Source organism: Parasteatoda tepidariorum, chromosome 1, assembly GCF_982258835.1.
Source record: "Parasteatoda tepidariorum strain Cologne lab strain chromosome 1, Ptep-v5.0, whole genome shotgun sequence".
In the NCBI taxonomy this organism is placed as follows: Eukaryota; Metazoa; Arthropoda; class Arachnida; order Araneae; family Theridiidae; genus Parasteatoda; species Parasteatoda tepidariorum.
Genome location: NC_141755.1, coordinates 53,961,245 through 53,985,575, shown reverse-complemented (window position 1 = coordinate 53,985,575; position 24,331 = coordinate 53,961,245). Strand labels below are relative to the sequence as shown.

Here is a 24,331-nt window from a genome sequence, read left to right as displayed (position 1 = left end):
GATCACTACCATCAAAAGTTATTCAGGGTGGTCCGTTTTCGATTTTGCGCACTTTACATCTTATACAATGCATAAGAAACATCGAAGTAAGAAGGAAAAGAAAAAAAACATAGTAAATAAGTAGATAAAAAAGTATTATTCTAGGTGAAATAAAATTTATGAATCTACGGGCTATTTCTTTCAAGATATATAGCATAAACATATCCTGAAATTTTATAAAAATTCCTTACTTACACAATTGTGAATTTTGTAGTTCAGAGGCATTAACAGAATATAAGAATTCTCACCTTTGAGAAAATTTTTAGATTTGCTCAATTATCTACTGGACAGATTGTAATGGAATTCGGTAAGAGCATTGGTTGGCATAATACAAATAAAATAGCCATTCAGTTGTAATATGCTCGCACGATTTAACGTAGCAGTCAATGAAGTAAAATGGTATCAAACAGTGGTTGCAGTATCAAATAAAAAATAATAATTTGTGGTCCCTCTATTTCAAATATGCAGGTCTTGTAATGTGATTTCATATTGGAAATAGAACATTTTAGAAAGTCTTGAAGAAATTGTTCCCACTTATTAAGCACTACTGCCCTCTCCGGAAAATCTCAGACATGGATGAGGTCTGGAGACCTGGCTGGCCAATCCATCCAACAAAAGTTTTCATTTACCAGAAATTCGTCGACCAAATAAACTCTATGACTCCGCGCAGTCCCGTCCATTAAAAAGAATAAGACCCCTTAGAAACAGTTATAAATCTTCAAGATTTTATCTATGTACTACAAATTTTAAATATTTATGATATTGCAAATGCCAATTACACAAAATCTCAATTTGTTAAAACGTACTCCTACCTTTAATATGAATTTAGCTTGTTTTCATTTTAACTAACTCACAAACAGTTCGGTTCTTTATGTCATTCTTATTGCTGCAATATATATTTTTCTCAGTTAGAAACTATTGCAAAACTAATTAAGCAGGGCCTCATGCTAGGAGGAGGATCACCCCTATTTAAACATTTCTAGTAATTATTTATGTTTTTCCCATTTATTTTTATTTCGAGTGACATTTCATCGCAATAAATAATACAAAAAAAAATAATGATAAAATAAATTTTAAAAAGCATTAAGTTGTTTAAAGAATATTTTTGTCAAAGCTTGAGGTGTGTTGAATTTTTCCTTGACATATCTAAGGTCTCTCGTGAGCTGATTTTTTCTGATCGTTGTCTGCTTGTGGCAATTCAGATTTTGGTTTCTGTTCCGGCATTCCAAACCTCTTTCTAGAAAATCCAATTAAAATAGAGAATATATCATTTTATTATATTTTTATTATGCATATATTATAAAATATCAATATTTACTTGTGGGTCAAAGCATATATCATTTTTATTTTATTTTTCCGTAGATCAAAGAGGCATTTCAGGCAATTCTATTTCTGGATTTATTTAAACTCTCGTAACTATTAATACACAGAAAATATAATATTGAGATGTAGATATTTGCATTCTACCTTGTAAGGTATAAACCGATAAATAAAGCGAGAATATTTCACTAGCTTTCTTTAACGAGTTTATAAACACGTTTTCAAATGCAGTTTGAGACTCTGGCCTTTATTTAATAAAGAAAAAAACTAATAACGAAGTAAAGTTGGTTGCCTTAAACAACGGTATAGTAAAGATATTAGCTCAAAAATCGTACAAACCCGACTTCTAAAAGAAAGAATAACTATATCAAATGACAAACTTTTAAGTATTATCCTCTTAGTAAGTGGTAAAAATGTTGCATGACTTCATATGCTGAATTTCAGCGTTATATACTGCTATCTAGATAAGTAATTTTCGAAGTATCTTTCCACGCTGAATGAAATGAGACCAAACAAAAAAGTTTAATAGTTCAAAAGTTGCAATGATTTTTATTTTATAATCAGGGTGAGCAAAATAAAAGCGAATCGTAAAACATTTAGATTATCAATAATGTAATGATAATTTGTATTTTTAGGACTACTTTGCCCCCCGTAAAGAACAGTTTTTTTACTAACTTGTACTTATTTTATCTTTTTGCACTGCTATCTAGACAAATGAGGTACTGCTTCTTGAGTATTATATATATATATATATATATATATATATATATATATATATATAAATATATATATATATATATATGAAAGGGTAGCAGTCATGGTGAGTGATGTTAGGCCACGCAGATAGCAGTTGGAAGGCAAAAAATATTTTATTAGCTTCACATACTATATTTAAGACATTTTCTAGCAAAGGCGGAGCTCCAAATCGCACGCAAAAACTCTGTGCTTAAGTTTTTATCTTAGGGAAAGTAGCAAAGGAATTTCCCTCTATTTTGTTATATTTGAGGGGAAAAGGGAAGTGATAAGGATTACTATTGGTTTATGAAAGAAATCTAGCTTTTCCCACACGGAGCATAGGGAGATATGTCCTGCTCTTAATTAAATGCATAGTTGAGCCAAAAATAGATTTAAGAACAGGATGTGGCTTTTAAAAGTGTGAGAAAGAATTTGGAATAGAATAATTAATTAGTAATAAAGTAGGAGTTGTTTTATAGCAAAGAAACTAACGTAAAAAGATTAATAGAAGCTTTTTATGTTACATCCCCCCTCGCCGAAAAATTTTAACTAACATCAAAAAAATTTTTAAAATTATCCCTTTGCAAAACTTTCCTTATGATGACACAATTAAAAAATTTAATACTAATAATAATATTTGTAATATCAACAAGATATAAAGTAACATGAATTATAAAAAAAAACACACACTACTATCAAAATGAAGTGTTAGAACTCCATTTTCAATAATTTTTTGTGATTAAGTTTTTTCAGTCTTTCTTGATAATCACAGTAAATAAAGTTATTCCTCATACTAACACAATTAAAATAAACTTTTCACTTAAGACAAGAAAATCTATAAAAATTTTCTAAAATATGTAAATATTCATATTCAACAACATGAAAGATAAAAAAAAAAAAAATATGAAAATGCAAGTGATATGAGACATAAAAATACAAATTGACACTTTTTATCAAAAAAATTTCAATATAAAATGTAAAAAAAATTTGACACAATGGTCTTTAATCTGAAGTTTAAGACTTCAGTGTTATTAGGGGAAATTGTTTTGTTGGATTAGGGGCTGTATTCCCCAAAAGGAGGAAAACAGTCCCTATTCTCAACAATAATGTGCTGGAAGATCCTAGATTCAACAAGGTGCATAAATATTTATTTTTTTGGTTTTCACCAGAGACAAAACTACCATCGCCCCATATCCTACTAGAGTTGGGTAAACGTTGAACTTGAAGAAAATTTGAAAGGTCGGATCTTCCAGAAAAAAGGGGACCGCATGTTCCATTGAACTATGCATATTGTCGTCATATTCGGTGTTTTTAAATTTTATTTCAACAATGAAAAATCATTAAATTCAATATAAAATATAATTAATTCTATTATTTAAACTATTACATGTTTTTTATTCGTGACATAATTTAAGTTTGTCAGGTGGGTGGTACCTTCGCAATTTTGATATATGAACTATTTCTGTATTTTCTTTATTATGAATATTCTTTTTATTTATTTTGTAATTAACATCAGAAATTTTTTCAAGAATTATATATGGACCGGAAAAAGTTGGGGTAAGTTTCCTAGTATTGGGATATTTAAAATCTTCATACATTACAGTATCATTAGGGGAAAATTCAATATGAGTAAATCTTGCATCATAATAAATTTTATTTTTCTCATGATATTGTTTAGTTCTTTCAACTGCAATTTTTCTTGCTTCTTCTATTGGTGGAAAAATTTCTTCAGATAAAGGATGATTAAATGGGAGAGTGCCAAACATTAAATAAGCTGGTGGGAATTTAGTTACTGAATGTGGAGTTAAATTATATTCTTCGGTTACTTCTTTTAATAATTTAGGCCAAGGAATTTTTTTAGAAGAATCATTAATTTTACATTTTAAACGTGTTACAATGGTTTGTCCTAAACGTTCAACTTTTCCATTAGTTTCGGGTCTATGGGCTGTAGTTAACAATTGTTTGATTTTGCTATGTTTAAGAAACTTTTTAAAGTGGGAAGAAGTAAACGCGGCATTTCTATCACTCAAAATACTTATAGGGGTTCGAATTTGAAAAATTTGGTGCAAAAAATTTACATAAGTTTCCGTAGTTATTGATTTAGATGCATAAGACCACATATATCGAGTGTGATGATCAATTACTAAAGTTAAATATTTTTTAGTAGAATTGTAATAATTAAAACCACCTACACTATCGATTGCAATTATTTCAAAAGGTTTGTCAACTGGGGGCATTTCCTGAAGTAACCCAAATCTTTTCTGTCTAGGTTTTTTATTAATTTGACAAGTATGACAATGTTTGTTAAAATTTGAAATGTCCAAAGTAATATTTTCCCAATAGTAAACAGGAGTAAGCAAATTAATGGTTTTTTGAATTCCCGGATGGCCAAATTTTTTATGAGTAATTTCAAGTAATTTATGCCTTAAAGAAAACGGAACAACAATTTTGGTAAAACCCTTTTTACGTAAACACAAAACATTATCTATTTTAATAAAATTCCCAGTTAAATTATCATTTTGTTGGGCTTCGCGAATTTCATCTAATTGCAAAAGATGTGAAAAATGGCTTACATTATTTAAATCCACATTTGTTTTCAAAATACTATTGTTTTCAATATTGTCCGGAATATCTCGGGATAGCATGTCAGCTTCAAAGTTCAAAGTGCCTTTTGTGTATTTTATATCATAATCATACATACTTAATAGTAAAGACCAGCGGAACAACCTACCCTTCAGATTTTTTACATTTTTTAGCCAAACTAAAGCCGCATGATCTGTATGTATGGTAAATTTATTTCCAAATAAATAGTGATAAAATTTGTTTAATGCATCAACAATAGCAAGACATTCCAGTTCTGTGATAGCATAATTTTTCTCATAGTCTCTAAGAGAACGAGAATGGAATGCTATTGGATGTAAGACACCTGAAACATCTGGCTGTTTCATAAATTGCTCCAACACCACTTTGACTTGCATCAACAAAAATATGACATGGTAATTTAGGATTAAATATTTTCAAAATTGGTTTACAAACTAAAGCATTCTTTAAAATTTCGAATGCCTCTTGACATTTGGGAGTCCAACACCAGGTTGTATTTTTCTTTAAGAGATTGTTTAAAGGTACTCTAATTTTAGCATAATTATTTATAAATTTATTATACACATTTATTGAACCTAAAAATCGTTGAAGAGATTTAACATTAGTTGGAGGTTTCAAGTTTTTAATTGCTTCAATGTTGTTGTTATCAGGAGTTACTACACCATGACATATTTCATAACCCAAAAATTGAATTTTAGTTTGCAAAAAAGAACATTTAGAAGGTTTTAATTTTAAATTTTCAAATCTACATATTTCAAAAATTTCCTTTAGATGATTTAAATGTTCTTCAAAACTATTAGAATAAATTATGATATCATCAAAATAATTAGCTGCAAATGAAACTTTATGTTTAGTGAGTATTCTACGTATTGTTCTTTGAAAAATACTAGGGGCGTTCTTCCACCCAAATGGCAATCTTAACCATTCATATAACCCACTATTGGTGACAAAAGCAAGTTTTTCAGTGTCTTCAGGGTTGATTGGAATTTGCCAATAACCACTTACCATATCGAGTCTACTAAAATAAACATTGTTCCCTAATTTATCTATAAGAGTTTCTATAAGAGGTAATGGTTCTGCATCCGATTTAGTGATTTGATTTAATTTTCTAAAGTCTATACACAATCTACTTTTTTTATTTTCATCTTTTTTATAAACTAAAGTTACTGGAGCAGAATAGGGAGAAGAGCTTTCTTTAATAATATTATGCTTTAACAATTCCTCAATTTGTTTATCTATTTCCTCTTGTTGTTTTGGGGAAGTTTTGTATGCTCGTAAGGATACTGGTAAGTCTGATGTTAATCTTACCCTTTGAGGTTCAATTCTTATTGTCCCTACATCATATTTATCTTTAGCAAAAATATCTGAAAAATCTTCTAAAATTTCCTGAAGTTGGGAATTTTTTTCATCATCATGAATTTGCATAATTCCGTCAACATGATTTTGACAATGTTGCGCACCATTATCACATTTAGTCTCAAGAACATTTGAAAACTCAAGATTATTTTCAGTTTTGCTATTTAAATCTTTATTTTTAAGTCTATTTTTTATTTTATTTTTGTTTACTTTTATGTCCAAACTTTTATTTTCCATAATCATTTCATTTTGTTTATTTTTAATTGATTTAACATTGTTTCTTTTATTTCTACTTTGCTTATTTTTATTCTTAGCTTTATTTTCTTTATTGATATTTTTGTTGCAATCATTAACCTGGATTTCAGGAGAAATGTGTACAGACAAGTTGCTTTTATAATCCGAAAAAACTATCAGCTTCTTCTGATTTTGCATTACAACTCGTTCAACACAATCTATCATTAATTTAAACCCATTACATTCCTTTAAACCCAGTATGGCATAAGGTAGATCAGTATTTAAAATATAAAATTCCACTGACCTAGCTATATCTCCAATTTTTAAATTTAAAGTACAAGAGTGGTTAAGTTGCAAAATACCTTTTGTTTGTTTTACATTAACAAAGTCTTTTCTTTCTTTTAGGACATTAAGTTTTTCAAAAAGCTTAGCCGGAATTATATTTAAAGTACTTCCTGTATCAATGTTTAACAGGATAGTTTTATTTGTCAAAATTGGGTTTTTGTCACTTATATTGTTTTCATTTTTATTTTGTAAATATCCTGTTACTATTAATTGACAATTTTGTTGTTGGTCACTTTCCTGTTTAGGCTGAGTTTGATTCTCAGCAGTAAAAATATTAGGTTTGTTTATACAATTTTGGCCCCAATGATAAGCATTGGTTATACTAAGCTTATCACAGTATTTACATGGCTTAGGAGGCAACTCCTGGGAAGCCTGGGCAAAATGACTAGTTTGTTGTTCATTTATATGAAACTTTTCATTTCGAATTGTAGGTCTAAATTGGGATTGTTGGTTATAACTTTGACTAGGCCGGGAAAAATTTTGATTTTGTTGAGGATTATAATTTGGATTACCCGAGTTGTTAAAGAATGGCCGCCCTAGTACCCAGCCTTGATATTGTGGTCCATACCCATTAAATTTGGATTCTGGTAATTTTTGTTTAGTTTCAGTTTGGGGTAAGACCGTAGGTACATCATGAATTATTTTCGAAACAATTGTGAGCCATTCAATCGGGGTTTTGGGTTCTTTTAAAACCAAAAGTGTCCTAATTTGGGGAGGCAAATCTATAGATAGACCCTCAATTATATGTTCATTACTTAAACCTATCTTTCTACCTAACTCTACCTTTTCAGTAAAATATGAGTTAAGGTCTTTAGCTTGGCCAGAAAATTTTAAATTTTGAAAATCGTTTAAGCCAAAGAGAGGTGAAAAATAATGTTCTTGAAAAATTTCAACTATTTCCTGATATGAATTACAATTAAGGCAGTTATTAATATACAATTTCAAAGCTGAACCTTTAATGAATTTTTGAAAATTTCTAACTTTCCATTCGTCATTACATTTAGCATCTAGAGTTTGTTTTTCGAAGTGTTTGAGCCAGGATGTGAATTGAACACCAATGTCAGGCTCAAAGACTAGTATGTCTGGTTTATCCTCTACATTTTGATGCATATTAAATTTGTAATTTTTGCCACTCAGTAAGGGCATTAAAATAACCAAAATAAATTTCAATAATTAAATATAACATTTAGAAAGAAAAAAAATTTAAATTTATGAATAACACATATTTTGCTTTTTTAAACACCATAATTAAATAAAAATTTAAATTTTACTTCTACAATCAATATAATATACACTGTGATATATAATGCAATATAAAAAGTGATTCCTTAAGTAATAATTAAAACTATAATCATACTGAATCATAAGTGGAAAAAAAAATATGTGATAGCACTAAATTTTAATATCATTATTTAATTTAAACAAATAATATTATAAACCATTGAATAATAGCATCAATAAATGGAACTATTATCAAAATATAAATATTAATAGATAAATATAATATTACCGGAATAAATATTTGGAACAATAAACATAAAATTATATGTTCCTATTTCAATATATGAGCGTAAATGATTCAAAAGTATTCACGTTTAAAAACTTAAACTTTTGAGAGTAAATACCAATCACATCTGTAATTAATCACCAATAAATCACTTCTAATATTTGATGAATCACGCGCACACGCGAGCGGAATCATAGCTACCACTTGAGATCACATTTTTGGTCATCTTCCGTTCAAGGAAACACAGAACACTCGAGAAAATCACCAGAAAACGAAATCAATTCGATCATATGCTGAACCTTTATCAATCCTCAATGAGACCGACAAGCAGCAAGCAAGTAGGGCAACACAGCAAGCACTTGCTGTAAATCCGCAAGAAGCTAATTGTTGATGGTAACACACGGTAGGCGAAAACGAAACCAAAACAGCGAAGACATCAATTCTTTAACGGCGATTCCGGTACAACGGTGTAGAGGCAACGTCTGGACCCATTATGAAGGAAAGTCCCGAAATTCTCATTCTTTTAGTCAGGATATCTGTTTCACGAGCAACGCCGGCATCTCCTAAAACTTCATTCGATTATTTTCTTTCCTTTTATATTTATATATTTTTTACTTATTTGAAAAGAGCATTTTTTTAATGGAGCCAGTGAAAAAAAAAAAGTGCCAAACCAACTGCAAAATTTATCCTGCTAGGCTTGAAAGGGTAGCAGTCATGGTGAGTGATGTTAGGCCACGCAGATAGCAGTTGGAAGGCAAAAAATATTTTATTAGCTTCACATACTATATTTAAGACATTTTCTAGCAAAGGCGGAGCTCCAAATCGCACGCAAAAACTCTGTGCTTAAGTTTTTATCTTAGGGAAAGTAGCAAAGGAATTTCCCTCTATTTTGTTATATTTGAGGGGAAAAGGGAAGTGATAAGGATTACTATTGGTTTATGAAAGAAATCTAGCTTTTCCCACACGGAGCATAGGGAGATATGTCCTGCTCTTAATTAAATGCATAGTTGAGCCAAAAATAGATTTAAGAACAGGATGTGGCTTTTAAAAGTGTGAGAAAGAATTTGGAATAGAATAATTAATTAGTAATAAAGTAGGAGTTGTTTTATAGCAAAGAAACTAACGTAAAAAGATTAATAGAAGCTTTTTATGTTACATATATATATATATATATATATATATATATATATATATATATATATATATATATATATATATATATATATATATATATATATATATATATATATATATTGCTGCGAATAAGACTAAATTATGGACGATTTTATCAATAATTTTGGAGTTGTAATAATTTTATGTACAAAAAATAAAACGTTAGACTTATACCTATTTACGCATCTAAAATTACTCTAGACATATGAAATATTTTTTTCGCGCTAAATCGAATGAAAAGCACGAGTTAAAATGATTAATAGTTCAAAAAAGGCAAAAATAAATATGCATAAAAAGTTCCATTTTTGACTTGTACTTATTTACACTTTCTTTAGCCTATCGACTTTAATTTATTTCATTCGATTCACCGTGAAAAATACATAAACAACACCCTCACTTGTTTACATAACCACAATACAGCAAAAAAAATTTAAAAAAATATGAAGCCTAAAGCTCTCTTGAATAGTATCAGTTGCGTAAATTGTTACGAGTCAAAAATAGTGCTTTTTGTACACAAAACCATGAGACTTGTCGTCTCAAAATTGGTCTAATTTAATTCACCGTGAAGAAAAATGCATCAGAAAACTAAAGGTCATTTGTCTAAATCAGCGGTTTGTAATTTTTTTTCAGCTATGAAACCTTACAGGATCGAACTTTTTTTGGCAGAACCTTGACTTTTTAAAAATTTTAATTAGCAGGTTTGTTAATGCCAGCAAAAGAAAAGGGAAAAAAAAAACTCTAAAAATTTATTTAGGAACGTGAAAAATGTTTTACTGTTACATCAATAACTGTCTTAAAATTCTTTTTTTTGTTAGGTTGTTGAGATTGCAACGACTTTTAGTAGTTTCAAAAGTATGCATAAATCAAATTGAATAAAATTAGCTGCATTATCCTTTTCGAAAAAAAATTGTTATAAACTTTGAGTGTATTTATTATTAACACAGTGTATTATTAACAAACAAAACAATATTATACCTCGATGGGGCTGCTTTTAGAAGTCTGGGTTGAAGTTGTTCGGCTTTAATAACACCATCGCTATCACCTGATACTTTTTCTGTCCTCTTTTCAAGATCTTTATTCATTTCTTCTTCCTTGGTTGCCATATCGGTTCTAAAAGTATAAACAGTTGACATTTAATAAATTTGCAAACGTTCTTACTGTTCGTACTATAGATAAGAAAAATGCTAACAAATACTTAAATAACTTTTGATCTAAAAATAATCAGATCATGTACTGAAACATGCAATCCATGAGTTATGCTCGTTGTCCATTTTCATGACTTTTATTTGTGATCTTTTCTTCCCTCTATGGTTGAGATGACCTAGAAATTTTATAACGATTCTTCTACGCCAACGTTTTCTTCCTTGTTTTTCATTTCCCTTAATTTAAAAAAATTTATTGACGTCATGACCGTCATTGTTTCAATAAAAATTTCCAAGCGTGCTTCTTTCTTAACTCAATAACTAAACGAATGAAGCAATATGAAATTTTACATATTTCCGGTACTTAGAAAACATTATAATATCAAAATGTTATTAACGTGTTCAATAGTTTTTAAATTACGTTGTATCAAAGTAGAAATTGTTTTTAGTAATATATATAAACATTGATGTATTTATTTCAGGATTCGTAAACTACTGTTAATTGATACTCTGACTACTATTTATTGTTATAGTTCCTAGTTATATATACCGCTACATTTACTCTAATATAAGTTGAAACATAAATTAGAGCAAATGTAGCAGCTAAGCTAAGATTGTCCAACGTTATTAACTTGGTAACTATATTATAAAAAAATAAATAAAAGAAAACTATTTTGTGAAACCTTGTAGCGTATCTACCACTACAAAATTACAACTCCAATTCACTAGTATATAAGACATGTTAACTCGATTTTATGACGGTGTACCTTTCCATAGATGAAGGTTGACATTGTGGATAACAACTGTCTCCCACAACCTCTTATGTTTCCTTAATAACAAGATTAGTAGACCAATATGAAATGTCGTAATTTAATATTATTACCTGTCAGTTTGTCCTTTGACTTGACTAATGGTTGAAACCTGTGGCAAAACTTCAGACTCAGTATCTCTTCCAAATCTTTTTCTAGAAATTTGAATAAAATTTTTTTTAAATTTTATTACTTTAATACTTCAGTACTTAGATTGGTCAAATCTAGAAACAATGTCTTTAGTTTATAATGTCATAATTTTTTTCTACATGTGAAAAAATTTGTAGTCTTTATGAATACTATAATTATTATATATAATTAATCTCTCTGTCTTGTATATGTGTTTATATACTTTGTTTTAAAAATTTTAAGAAAGTTTTGTCATACATGAAGCCATGAAGCTGCAAAGTACATATAATTCTTTATATGAGTAAAAGACATGAAAAGATCGTAGAAAATCAATACAAATTAAACAATAGTTTAAATGAAAATAATATATTAAAAATTAATCAGCAAAAGTTTAAATTAATTAAATTAAAAACTAATTAATCACGAAAAGATAAAAATCTCTTTCTCAACTCATACAGTTGTATCAGCAAAAGGTGCTTTAATTAAAAATGCTTAAAAGGTGCTGAAGCATTAATTTTGCTCGACAGACGAGTGACACTTTTAGGATACCTAACCTTTCTTGTCAGTATACGAACTCGACTACGTAGAACTTAGTAAACTTAGTTATTTGAGTCGGGGAGAGGATAGCAATTCCCCATTATTAAAATATTAAAAATCATTGATGAGAGTGGTTTTGTTACGTGTTTTGCTTGTTGTATTTAGATATGTATGATGTACCTGGAAGGCGCTGCCATTAACACTAGGGACTCATCTTGTTTGCTTGTAATAATGCCATCCGTGCTGTCTATAAATGTATTTTCTTCATTTTTCTCAGGTATAGATTTCGTCTTATTTGCTGCCATATTCCTTCTAAAAAAAAATTTTTTTATAAATAAGTCATAATGTACGATTGTTTTAAGTTAATTCTAATTAAGCGCGTAATAGACACAGTATTCTTCGACTTCTTAAGGAACTTCGAATTTGTGGATATCAAGATTATATAATTTCGTTCTCTATTTGCAAAAGTTCGTGCAGTATCTTAATGCATAAAAAACGCTTTGTGCAATGCTGAAAAGAGAACTGTTATAGGTAATTACTAAATTCGAAAAAAGGTGTGGTGTAGTAAAAAGAACAGAACGACTTTGCTGCCATAGATCCAGGGCCGGATTTAAGCTTGGCGGGGCCCTAAGCTACTGAAAATGATGGGACCCTTTTAAGTTCAATTCTATTTCTATACACCAAATTTTTATTGCTGAATATTAACATTATATTATTAAAAATTTGATAATATTGCTTGATTGTTAAATATATTGGTTGTGATGGGACTATAATGTAGAGCCTTTCTATTATTGCACATATTTTTTGAACGAGGAAAAAAACAGAAACTCATTTTAAGAACATCATAAGCACATTTTAAGCACCGAGTAAAGATTTGGCATGTTAGAAAAACCATTATATGTTTAACAGAGTTTTTTTTTCTTGAAATTCTGAATATATGTTATTTAAAATTTTAAATGATTTTTTTTTTTTTTTTTAACGTTACATTTCGCTTTGCTGCTCTATGACTTAGAAACATGAAATTTTGAAGATGTGTCAAAAATAAGCAAGGAGTTAGAAAGAACATAAGAAAATACAGCTTGATTATTAGTTTTATTTTTTTTATAACCGCCGTTGAACAACCGATTTAATTTTGAGTTTACGACTACAAATGTTTAACTCCGTATAATATTGAGGATCTTATAATTTTGAACTCAATCCAGAAGACAAAAGAAGTGGATCAGTACCCAGAGGTATTGATTTGATGTGAGAACTTAGAGGACTTTGTGACCACGGCAGATTTAACATGAACCAGTCACCATTTTATACATGGGTATTCTTCGGCCGGCTGGATTCGAAATCCCATTCTCACGAACACGAGTTCAACACCCTACCAACCAGGCTATCCCGGCCAAATTATTAGTTTATTTTATAATAGTCATTGAACAGCCAACCCAATTTCGAGATTACGACTACTAATGTTCAACTTATTAGACTTCTAATTTTAAACTCAATTCAGAACACAAGGGAACTCCAGGATCAAGCATTGGAAGAAATTTTTGTCTTGGAGCGGGACGTTTTGATGGAACTGACCAGCATTTAAGTTAGATTATGAGGAAAACCACAAAAGCCTTCCACTGTCAGTCTGACAACAAGGGGACTCTAACCTATGATCCGTCTACCACTGAGGATATTTTACTTCGGCACAATGGCTGGTGTAAGCCGGGTATAGAATTCGTATCGACCAGTCAACACTGGGATTCGAACTCGGTACCCTTGAGTCCATCTTCACTGGGTAATAACTCTGCAGGAGGAACCAATTTTATTGATTTGCCAAATTTTAGTCATCTTCAAAATGTAAATAGAAATTCAATCGTAATTTTGGTAGAATAAAATTATGGAAATAAACCGTTTTTCCTCTCAATCTGCAATGATTAATCAGAAGCAACCGTGAGGGTTAGTGTGCAAAATGAACAGGGTTTGTAGCTTTCTTGTTTTTTAAATACTTGTTAAATTATTAGTTTTTAACATGCATACTTTAAAAAACATAAGAAATACATTTTTCAGTATTAAGAAATAATAATTAAAAACTGTCATCAGCTGGAATAGAACCCGCAATCTCACAGTTTTGTGTTAGATTTCGTAATCATCAGCCCCAAATATACACACCTGCCTTGCAGATATTTTTTTTTATTATTTTTTTTTTTTCTAATTTAATAAATGAAGTCATTTGGATATTTGACATTCTTGAACTGGATACTTGAAATGCTTGACATTCGTTATTACAGAATGAAAAGCTTTGAAAGACAAATATTAGTTAATGTTTAATATTTAATTAAAGAAAAAGCATAACCCGTATTGAAATCTAATGAATTGTCCCTGATAAATTTTGTGGCCTGATACATGTCCGGATTTTTGGAACACTTTCTAGTTTTACTATTTAATCAAATTGGTTTCGATGTCTTTCATCCCGCCTGTCTCATTAGTGATTTAGTATATTTGATATCATTTTTGATTCGTTCTTATTTAATATTAATTTGTTTGCAACAATTAATTTGTACAACTTTTTTACTAAATTTTTGGGAGGAGTTTAAAAATATAATATCGAAGCCATTAACTGAAGTTAAATTGGCTTTTGTATGCCTCTTTTACTTACATCATCCACACACCCACACGCGACTGACTGCTTCTTAGAAACAGATATTAAATAGCCTCTTGATCAAATGATGGGACAAAATTTGCCTTTTAAAAAAAATCAAAAAACTTTTCTACCTTTTAAAATTGTTTATTTTTAAATAATTTATTAATACTCAAAATGTTTAAAAGATGTGTTCCTTTTCATTGACAACACAGTTTTATATTTTATCTAGTAATTTATTTATATTTTTTAAACTTATTTTTTATTTGTTTTTATTTTATTAAATTAAATGCACAGATTTAAAATAAAAACAAATCTGCCAAAATTTTATAAATAGTTTCAATTTGCAATTTTAAGAAGTTACTTCGACTTTGCTTTAAAAAATTGAAATCCTTATAAATTAAAAAATTTAGATGCCTTATTAACTTTAAACACATAATAACAACAAAAATCAGGGAGTTAAAAATAGAAACAAGTATGATCAATAAACAATAAAATCATAAGCTAACTAAATAAATGAATTTTGTGTACGAAATATCATATTTCGGGGATACATTGAAAATTTGGTCAGACAGGAGGTTTGAACAATATTTTTTACATATATATTTAAACATTTGTTTAGCTGATGATCACTTGATTTCAATGCTCTATCAAGCAATATCACATGTTGCTTCTGTCTATTAGCAGTAAGTAAAATTAAAGTAAAACCACATCTGTTATCTCAATTTCATCCAAAATAGACCAAGTCAAAAATTTTGGCAGATAGGCCTGTCAAAGAGGGAATTGAATAGTGGCCCACCATTTAAATAAAGAAAGAAAGGAGTTCACGGATTCATGTACAATTAATTTGGAAAATAACAAATTAAAATCAATTACAATAATTAAATAAATTAAACAATTAAGCTAGTTGGAACATTTAGGATAATTAAAAGGAAAAAAAGCTTTTATAATAAATTGGAAAAAATATATTTTGTAAAAAAGAAAATTTAAAAGTAAACGAGAAGCTCTTTAACGACAATGAGACACAACGGAAATCTCGAAACAGAATGACCCTAAACAAGATTCTCTCACAGCCCTAGAAATTTTTTGCCCAGAAATCAGACAAAAGGGTGTTTCTGTGGAGAAGGTCAAAAGAGCCCACAGCAATTTAAAGAAGCTGAAAACATTTCGCACAGTGTAAAATTGAGGCAGCTATTTGACTACTCCATGGAGTCTAGAGTACTGCTTTTTAGGATCCATGGACTACTCCCATCGCTGGTAGCTACGAAAGCTACAGGATATTTTCATCAGTCAAAAGGCTTTTTTATTGCTCTTTTGGTTAGAAAAGTGAAGAGTAACAATTATTTTTTATTTGTAAACACTTCTATTAGATTTTTAAAAGCGTTCGCCAATGTAAAAGAGAAAAAAAATGTATTTTAGTCTTCAGAAGGCTCCAGCTCCGAATAAAACTTTAAAAAAAGAAGGAAAAAGTTGGATCTGGGGGCCCTTGCCATATCGGGGCCCCAAGCGACAGCTTATTTAGCTTATACGTAAATCCGGCCCTGCATAGATCTAGAAACCTTTTCACGTTGCAATTGAACTCTCTATAACGCGTTTTAACATGAATCAATATTGAATGTTTGCCGGACGAAATAAAGTTTATTTATTTATTTTATTTATTTATTTTTTACTCGCGTTCTTTTTTACCCGGTGTTAATAACTGGTTCCATGCTCCTATAGTTCATATAAAGTATACACCAAGTTTCATCGCCTTCCCTGAATTATAACGAACTCTTTGGCCTTAACCGGGTAACTTCAGTTACAAACTAACTTGTATTTTGACTAGATTTTGAACAAAAATTAACTTTATATTTTAATATGTTTTAAGTTATTAGTCCTTATCTCAACAGGTTTAAAGCCTTTTAAGGAACTTTTAATTCAGAAGTCAGATGAAGCTTGAAATATTGCTTAGTTGGAAGAGAATAATAGAAATTTCGCATGGCATTAAGTTTTCTCACTGTCGCTATTTGAACTTCAACAGCCATGAGCGAAAACTTCCCTGCAATTTTGTTAAGAGGTAGAAAATAAGGTAAGAATTACTGATGACAAAAGACAATTGCTATGCTAAATCTCTCTAATTGTGTTATTTATTGGTATATACCTTAAGCATTGGTATATTGAGATACTTGATAAATCTCACGATGTACATAATAATAATAAGCATTTTCTTCGAAACTTAATTTTTTTAATTATTTTAAAAATTAAATTCAAATCTACCAATTTTATAAGCTTAATCTAATTGAGATTGAAAATTCGAAGAAGATTAATCATACGAAATAATTTTAATTTTATGCATTAAATTTATGTTGAAAAAAAAGTAATAATATTTAGATTTTGCTCGTGCTAATAGTAATAATAATAATAGTATAACTAAAAGAATAGATATAGAAATAGATAGATCTAAAAATAGGTAGATCTAGAATAAAAGAATAGATCTAGATCAATAGAAACAAATATCTTTTCAAATTATTTTTATACTTTCGCTATTATTTAAACGTTAACCATTTCCATGCATGGCTTGCACCCGCACTCTACGGTATAGCTGCTAACTTTGAACCATTTTGAGAAAGAATTTTTCTAAATTAACCCTTTGCTTTTGACGCCCAAAATGAGTTTGGAAAACGAAAATGCGCCAATTTTAAAATGCCCGACCTGAGTGAGTTCGGTCAAGACAAAGATCGGTGCTTTAATTCCATGAAGCCCGGACCTGAGCTAAGTTTGTCCAATTGCGCACTAATATTTATGGCTTATTGTAGGCGTATGTTTGTCCAATGCATATATTTCATTTACCATTTTCCCAATAGATGGCGATGCCTGTTTTGAAATTTTTCTGGGTAACGTTCGTCAATTTCGATTTTTTGGAATTTGTCGAAACTTTAAAGGATCCTGAAGGACATGGAATTCTTGAAAATTATGTCGTTTGATTTATTTTGCTGCAATTTAGACAAAAATTACTATAATCTATTAACATTTCCCATACATGTGAAAACATTGATTATAATTGTTATTTCGTTTAAAATTTTGTTTTATAAAAAATATATTTCTGACATTTTGATGATAATAACAAAAAAGAAAAAAAATCTCTTACATTTTGACAAATTTTTCTCAAATATATTCCACTGGCAAGGATTTAAGGTTTCAATACTTGATTCTAGATTCCAAAAGAGTAGTTTGAAATGGTTTTTTAACCACCATGTAAATGATTCAGACATATATTTCTTAAGACACCTGAAATTCATGCGTTGATGCATTCAGAGGCGAGGGCATGGTGTGAGCCTATGAGCTAGGTGAGCCATGGCCAACCCTAATGTTTTTTTGCGGTAAAAGAAATTTTCTCTCATAGTTTTGATAATTTAAAATTCACAAAATTATGAAAAATTTCTAATGTGTAGGATGTATAGGTCGACCACCGAAAAAACAAAACAAAAAGCAACATATCTTTAATTTCATTGTAAAATCTTTTTTAAAAAAAATATGGAATTTCGAATTTTTAGGATGGCAGATAAGGATGAAATAACATCATTCGCAGAATAGGATCCATAAGACGACGTTATTAATTCCTACATTAGATGATGCTCTGAAATCTTTAAATTTGTAGCTTTAGTTTAGGGCAGTGTTTCTTAACCTTTTTGGCACAATGGACCCCTTTTAAAAAATTTTAAGATGTCTCGGACCACCCCCCTGTGAAAAAAATAATTACAAAAAAAATCAATCGTTAGAAAAGATTTAATTTTATTATTATAATAATATACAAAAAATTTTAAAACAAAAATTTTTAATGTGAAGGCTGTTGCTACTTTTCCAAGTGTTTTTAAGTTTTTTTAATTAATGTAATTTAATCCATTTTTAGTAAGGACTTTGTTCTAAGATCAATAAGCTCATCCTTGACAAGGTTCATATTATCGATACAGTCACAAAGAAAAGAATTACAAATCCACAAGTCATCTTTTATATTTATCTCATCCAAATTCAAATATTTTTTAAATGAAACTTGAAGTACTTCAAGGTGTTCACAGATTTCATTTTTCAAGCTATTCAGTAACAAATTATCTACCGAGATTCATTTTCAGTAAGCTCATTCAGATTCATTTAGTCCAATATTTGAAAGTTTGCATAGTTCTCATTTTGAATTCTATTTTTTCGAAGTGGCACTTTCAATAAGAATGCTTGTAATCTCTCAGTTGCATCCATGATGGTGATATCTGGCCCTTGAATTAAAATACTTATATTGTTCATGTGGTTAAAAATATCTGCCAGGTAAGCCAATTTATATGTAAAATCTTTTTTTTTCTTAAATATTCGAAGAGCGGGTTATCTTTTTCTTCTAGAAAAAGTGATACTTCTGTTTCAACATGTAAATTCGTTTCAAAACCTGCCCTCGTGACAGCCAGTGCCCTTCCATGTGGTGCGGAAGTACCTCATGTTCTGCGTCCATTTCTTGACACAGTGTTTTAAAAAGACGATGATTAAGAACTCTACTTCTAAATAAATTCACAGTTTTAATAACTAGTGATAATACTTCTTTTAAGCAGGTTGGAAGAGTTTTTGTAGTCTGTGCATGTCTATGTAAAAAACAATGAGTAACAAGAACACTAGGAGACTCTTTTTGTACCAACAGGGCAAAACCAGATTTATTGCCAAGCATAGCAGGTGCTCCATCTGTACAAAGTAAATGAATTTTTTCTTTCCAGTCAATGTCGTGTTTGGTAAAGAAAACAATTAACATTGCTACAGCATCAACTGCCTTTGTAATTTGCAAAAGAGACTCACCAAATAAGAATTCCTCTTTGATAGTATCAATTCATCGATGATCTGTTTCAAGATATTGCAAGAAATTTCAACTATTCTTGAATGTATCACATCAATTGACAATGGAATAGCTTCAAGTTTTTTTCTCTGTTCCAGTTCACAAACTAATTCAACCATTTTCAGCGCACATGGCTTAATTAACGTCTCTCCATTAGTATGCGGTTTCTTGCTTTTGGCAATACGATTTGCAACTTTGAGAGACGCCTCAACCACAGGTTTTTGTGGAATACCAAATCCTAGTTTGGTTAATGTTCCAGATTTCAAAAATTGGGCTTTCTTCTTAGTAAAAAATTCTAGATCTAGTAACCTGGATAAGGTGTCAAATGTACGAAGCCTGATTGGGGGTGATAAAAAATAGCACAGCGGAGCGGACGTCATCGGGGGATTGCCTCTGATGGTGCAAACTGAAAGCCGGTTAGTGGAGGATGTTAAAAATATGACAGGGATATTAGAGGGCTGTGTGCAATCAGCACTGAATTTGGGGTATCTCGATCACCTAGTTTCAAATATGTACCTATGTATTTTCACCTTTCAGAAAAAAAGATCAATGTTATTTAAATATTATTGATCCAAACGTTTTGAAAATTAGGAGCAGTTGGCGGACCCCCAAAATATGACCCATGGACCCCTAAGTGGTTCATGAACCACAGGTTAAGAAACCCTGGTTTAGGGTATGTTTTAAAAGTTTCCATTGTGTTTTTGAAATGCTTTTAAATAAATTAAATTAAAAAATCGTGAGATATTCCTAAAATTTGATGAGAGAAAATGCAGAAAAAATGAAAAACTAACTGTATGTAACATTTAAAAATTGTTTTTGAAAGCGGTAAATTGATAAAGAGTTATTCATATCTTTCTCATTGTCTATGATGAATTGATATTTCACGAGAAAAAAAAAATCTGATGTTTAAAATGCTTTTTTTCTTTTACTGATAAAATTAACACTTTCGAAATTATAGGCTTGGTTGTACGAGAAACTCTTTCTTAAACTTGTAATAAGATCCGAAAATTAAACCATTCTAAGTTTTTTTTCTTTTAGTACCAAATTCTACAGATTAGTAGATATAATTAGTATAAAATGAATTGTTTATTTCAAATCATTAACTTATGATTTTTATTTTTATTTTGAAAGAACTAAAATGTGCTCATTGTAAGCATTTAGAATTAGTAAAATGAGAGAGTGACTACTATATTTTTTTTAAATATTACAGTAGAAATTTCTTAAAATATTAATGAAGTATATTTTAGAGCATTTTTTCTACAACAAAAAATGAAGTTGACTGCAAATCAGAAAGGTCAGCGAAGATGTTTCTCAACTGTATTACTTACTTTCCGTAAGATCTCTAGATTCAACCATGTAAATTTTTTTTTTTTTTTTAATATTTGAATTTTGAAACGTATAATTATTGTTTATAAAGCTTATTCAAAAATTGTCGTTCAAAAATTTTTTTATTTTCCTTTAACTGCTTAATTTTTGATTCTCATTGTTAAAGACATCATAACATATTTAGTGTCATATATAAATACAATATGGTATACAATAATGGAATAGACACTTGGAGTTTTTGACATTTTTCTAAATTTCTTAAGAAATAAAGGATTATTTTGTAACTTAAGAGATGTTTAGTTCATGCGATTTTTCATACTTAGCATTAAGTTTTAAAGCTTTCAGAAGTTTGGGAGACCAACAATAAATTACGAACGAAAACAAGTATTTTTGAGCACCCTACGCTAGAAAATCAAGCAATAAGCTTGTAACTTGCACCGATTACTTAAGTTCTTATTTTTAATAACCGCATAAGATTTCGCAAGCCTAGAGTAAATATTTATGGAGATATAGACTTTTTTATAAAAAAAACTAATTTTTTTTTCTTTTTTTTGCTTTACGTTTTTTGCTATAACTTAAAAAATATTCAATGAAATCAAGCAAAATTTTTGGAGCAATTTCAAATTTATTTATCGCAAATTATTTATTCAAAATTTTAAAAAAGTTCGTCAAAAACTGCGCAAGATACAAGCTTTTTTTTAAGTTTGTTCTTTTCATAGCTGCGCATGCGCGGAAAAAATTAATTTTTTTCTTTATTTTGTAATTGTACTTCGCAACTAATGAAAAAAGTTAGATTTGAATCTTAAAAATTTAAAAAATTTCACGTGATTTTCGAAGTCGTTTTTCTGCTTTTGAAAAAGAAGCTCAAAATGATCAGAGGTTTTCCTGAAATTTCATTTTGTACTAAACAAGATTTTTTAAAAGTGAGACCGGTGTTGTGGGGGATCACCCATAGAAGTATGTTTTCTTCCGCATGTTTTTTTTCCCTTATACCATCACATTCTGGTTTCCGGATTGTAAAGTTCATTTGTTATTAATTTTGTCGTATGATAGAAAATAAAATTTGTGGTAAATCCCTGATCATTTTGAACTTTCTTTTAAAAAGTACAAAAACTACTTAGAAAATTCCTTGAAACTTTTAAAATTTTTAAGATATCCAAAATCAAACTTTTTTGATTAGTTGCGAAACACGAAATAAAGAAAAAATTACGAAATAAAGAAAAAATTAAATTTTTTTTCCTCGGTATAAAAAAACTACCTTTAAAACTTATATCTTGCGCACTTTTTAAAAAATTTTTTAAAATTTTAAATAAATAATTTTGTAATTAATTTTAAATTGCTTCAAAAAATTTGTTACAAAATTATTTATTTAAAATTAAAAAAAAAAAAAAATTGCGTTGAGACACGGTTCCCAGCAGATCACCGAAGTCAAGCATCCCTGGCTGCGGTCAGTGTGCGGGTGGGTGACCACTTGGATCAGTCTGCGTAGGGACTAAGGGTGTGCGGTATTGGTCCTCGTTAAACTGTGCTACCGCAAAGTGCTCGACTTCGCGTGCAGGTCGTTGGGCTACCGAAGCGGAGGTGCTATCCCCTTTGCAGAGGATCAAAATTGTGATGACATGTCTTCGGATCATCCTCAGGGATGTTTCCCAGACCGTCGCCAATAGCCCATTGTGCAGCTCTAGTGCGACGTAAATGAACTACAACTACAACAACAACAGCAACAAAAAATTTGTTTGATTCTATCGAACATTTATAAAGTTGTAGCAAAAAACTTCAGGGAAAAAAATTAGTTCTTAAAAAAAATTCAATATCTATGTATACTCTAGGTTTAGGAAACTTCATGCGGTTATTAAAAATAACAACTAAAGTAATCGACACAAGTTACAAGCTTATTGCATAATTTTTTAGCATAGGGTGCTCAAAAATACTTGTTTTCTTTCGTAATTTATCGTCGGTCTTCCAAATCTCGGAAAGCTTTAAATCTTATTGCTAAATATGAAAAATTGCCTGAAATAAACATCTCTAAAGTTATAAAATAATCCTTTAAGTACTCTTTGAGAAAAATGGCAAAAACTCAAATTGTCTCTTCCATTATTGTAGGGTAGTATATATGATTAAGTGTGATTGATTTCATATGATATGATATGATGTAAGTTCATTTTCTGAAGTTTAATGCAGGAATAAAAAATGGAATAAAATTATAAACTGTTTTTTAAGAAAACATTTATTATCTAAATATATTAGGATCATTTAAAATTAATTAGATATATTTTTGAAAATAAAGATAAACGTGCCTGGTTTTCTAAATTAAACTATTTGTAAATGTAAAGCCAAGATGCTTGCATAAAACTATAAATTTTAAAATTGCATTTTTAATCGCATTTTAATGTAATCGATATGGTTAACATACCAGTTTTCGCTAATAAAAATTTCTACACACACCTAAGGTGTTTCAATTCCAGCAAAATTAACAAAGCTTCCGCAAAATTAAACGATTTTAAACGGTCTGTTTTTGTTGTTGGAAAAATATTTTCTGGATAAAAAATAAGAAGAATAAAAATTAAGCCTAATTTAGTGTGGAAGAAATTATGGGCGTTGTAAATATCGTATATGCTGTCTTCGGAAGGAAGGTAATAAAATAACACTTCAAAATAGGATTGCTTTTTAAAGAGGTAGAGAAAATTGTTTTAATTCATTCCCTGCCACTGAAGCAAAAAAATATAACATTTTGCTTTAATGAAAGAATTACGCTACTATTGGATCATTACGATTAAAAAAAAAAAAAAAAATTGAGCAGTTTTATTAATTTTGGCAAAATGACACTTGTTGTCATTTACATTTACTTCAATTTTTATCAACTTTAATACGTTTAAAATTTGCTTGTTTTTTTAAAAAAAATTAAGAGTTGTCTTTTACGGACGAAGTACAATGTGTTCGTGCGGAACAACCAGTTTTTATTTTTTTAGTAATTTTTTAAAGTTAATAAAAATAAGAGTGTAGAAAAAAATAACAATGTGTAAAAAATTGTATGGATAACGCCAAGACTTACTTCTACAGAATAATATTTAAATAACTTGAGTTTTTGATAACTGAGTAATATACATTTTTAGTACGCAATTTAATGCGTATGAAATGATGGAATCGCTTTACTAATTAAACTGAGTATTATTATAAATATTATATATTTGCCTTACGCATAGTACAAATTGACAACTCTTAATTCAAGAGTTTCTCCTCTGTTAGACCTTGCTTAGTTCGAATTTTGATTAAGAAGTAAAATAACGGTAAGAAGAATACAAAATGAATTATTGAAAATTATTGAGAACTAAGATTGAAAATAAAGCAACAAATATAAGTCTAATTTATTATCAACATTATTTTTTTAAATGTAAACATCGGAAAAATTTTGCTAACGGCTTTAACTTTTAATTGCAGTCTTCTCAAGGTGGAAGAAGAAAAAGAAAGAAAAGAAAACAGATATTGCTTGCTTACCGTAATTGGAAAATATCAAGAGAAAATTGTAGCTTTATTTGACAAAATAAATAGAATGTCTCTGTTCTAAGTTTTAAAGGAACACTAGTGATATGCCAAAATTATCTCATTTTCATTTTT

The 24,331-nt window shown here is 29.4% G+C and overlaps 1 protein-coding gene across 1 annotated transcript; it reads right to left on the bottom strand.

Moving 5' to 3' along the window:
* Positions 1-117: 117 nt before the first annotated feature.
* LOC107455961 (uncharacterized) lies at positions 118-24,331 on the bottom strand. Its single transcript, XM_016073694.4, has 5 exons — positions 24,212-24,331; positions 12,108-12,239; positions 11,336-11,416; positions 10,286-10,420; positions 118-1,276 (listed from the first exon to the last, which is right to left on the bottom strand). Exons 2-5 carry the CDS (start codon positions 12,230-12,232, stop codon positions 1,186-1,188), a joined length of 432 nt encoding a protein of 143 aa, XP_015929180.3. The 5' UTR covers positions 12,233-12,239; positions 24,212-24,331; the 3' UTR covers positions 118-1,185.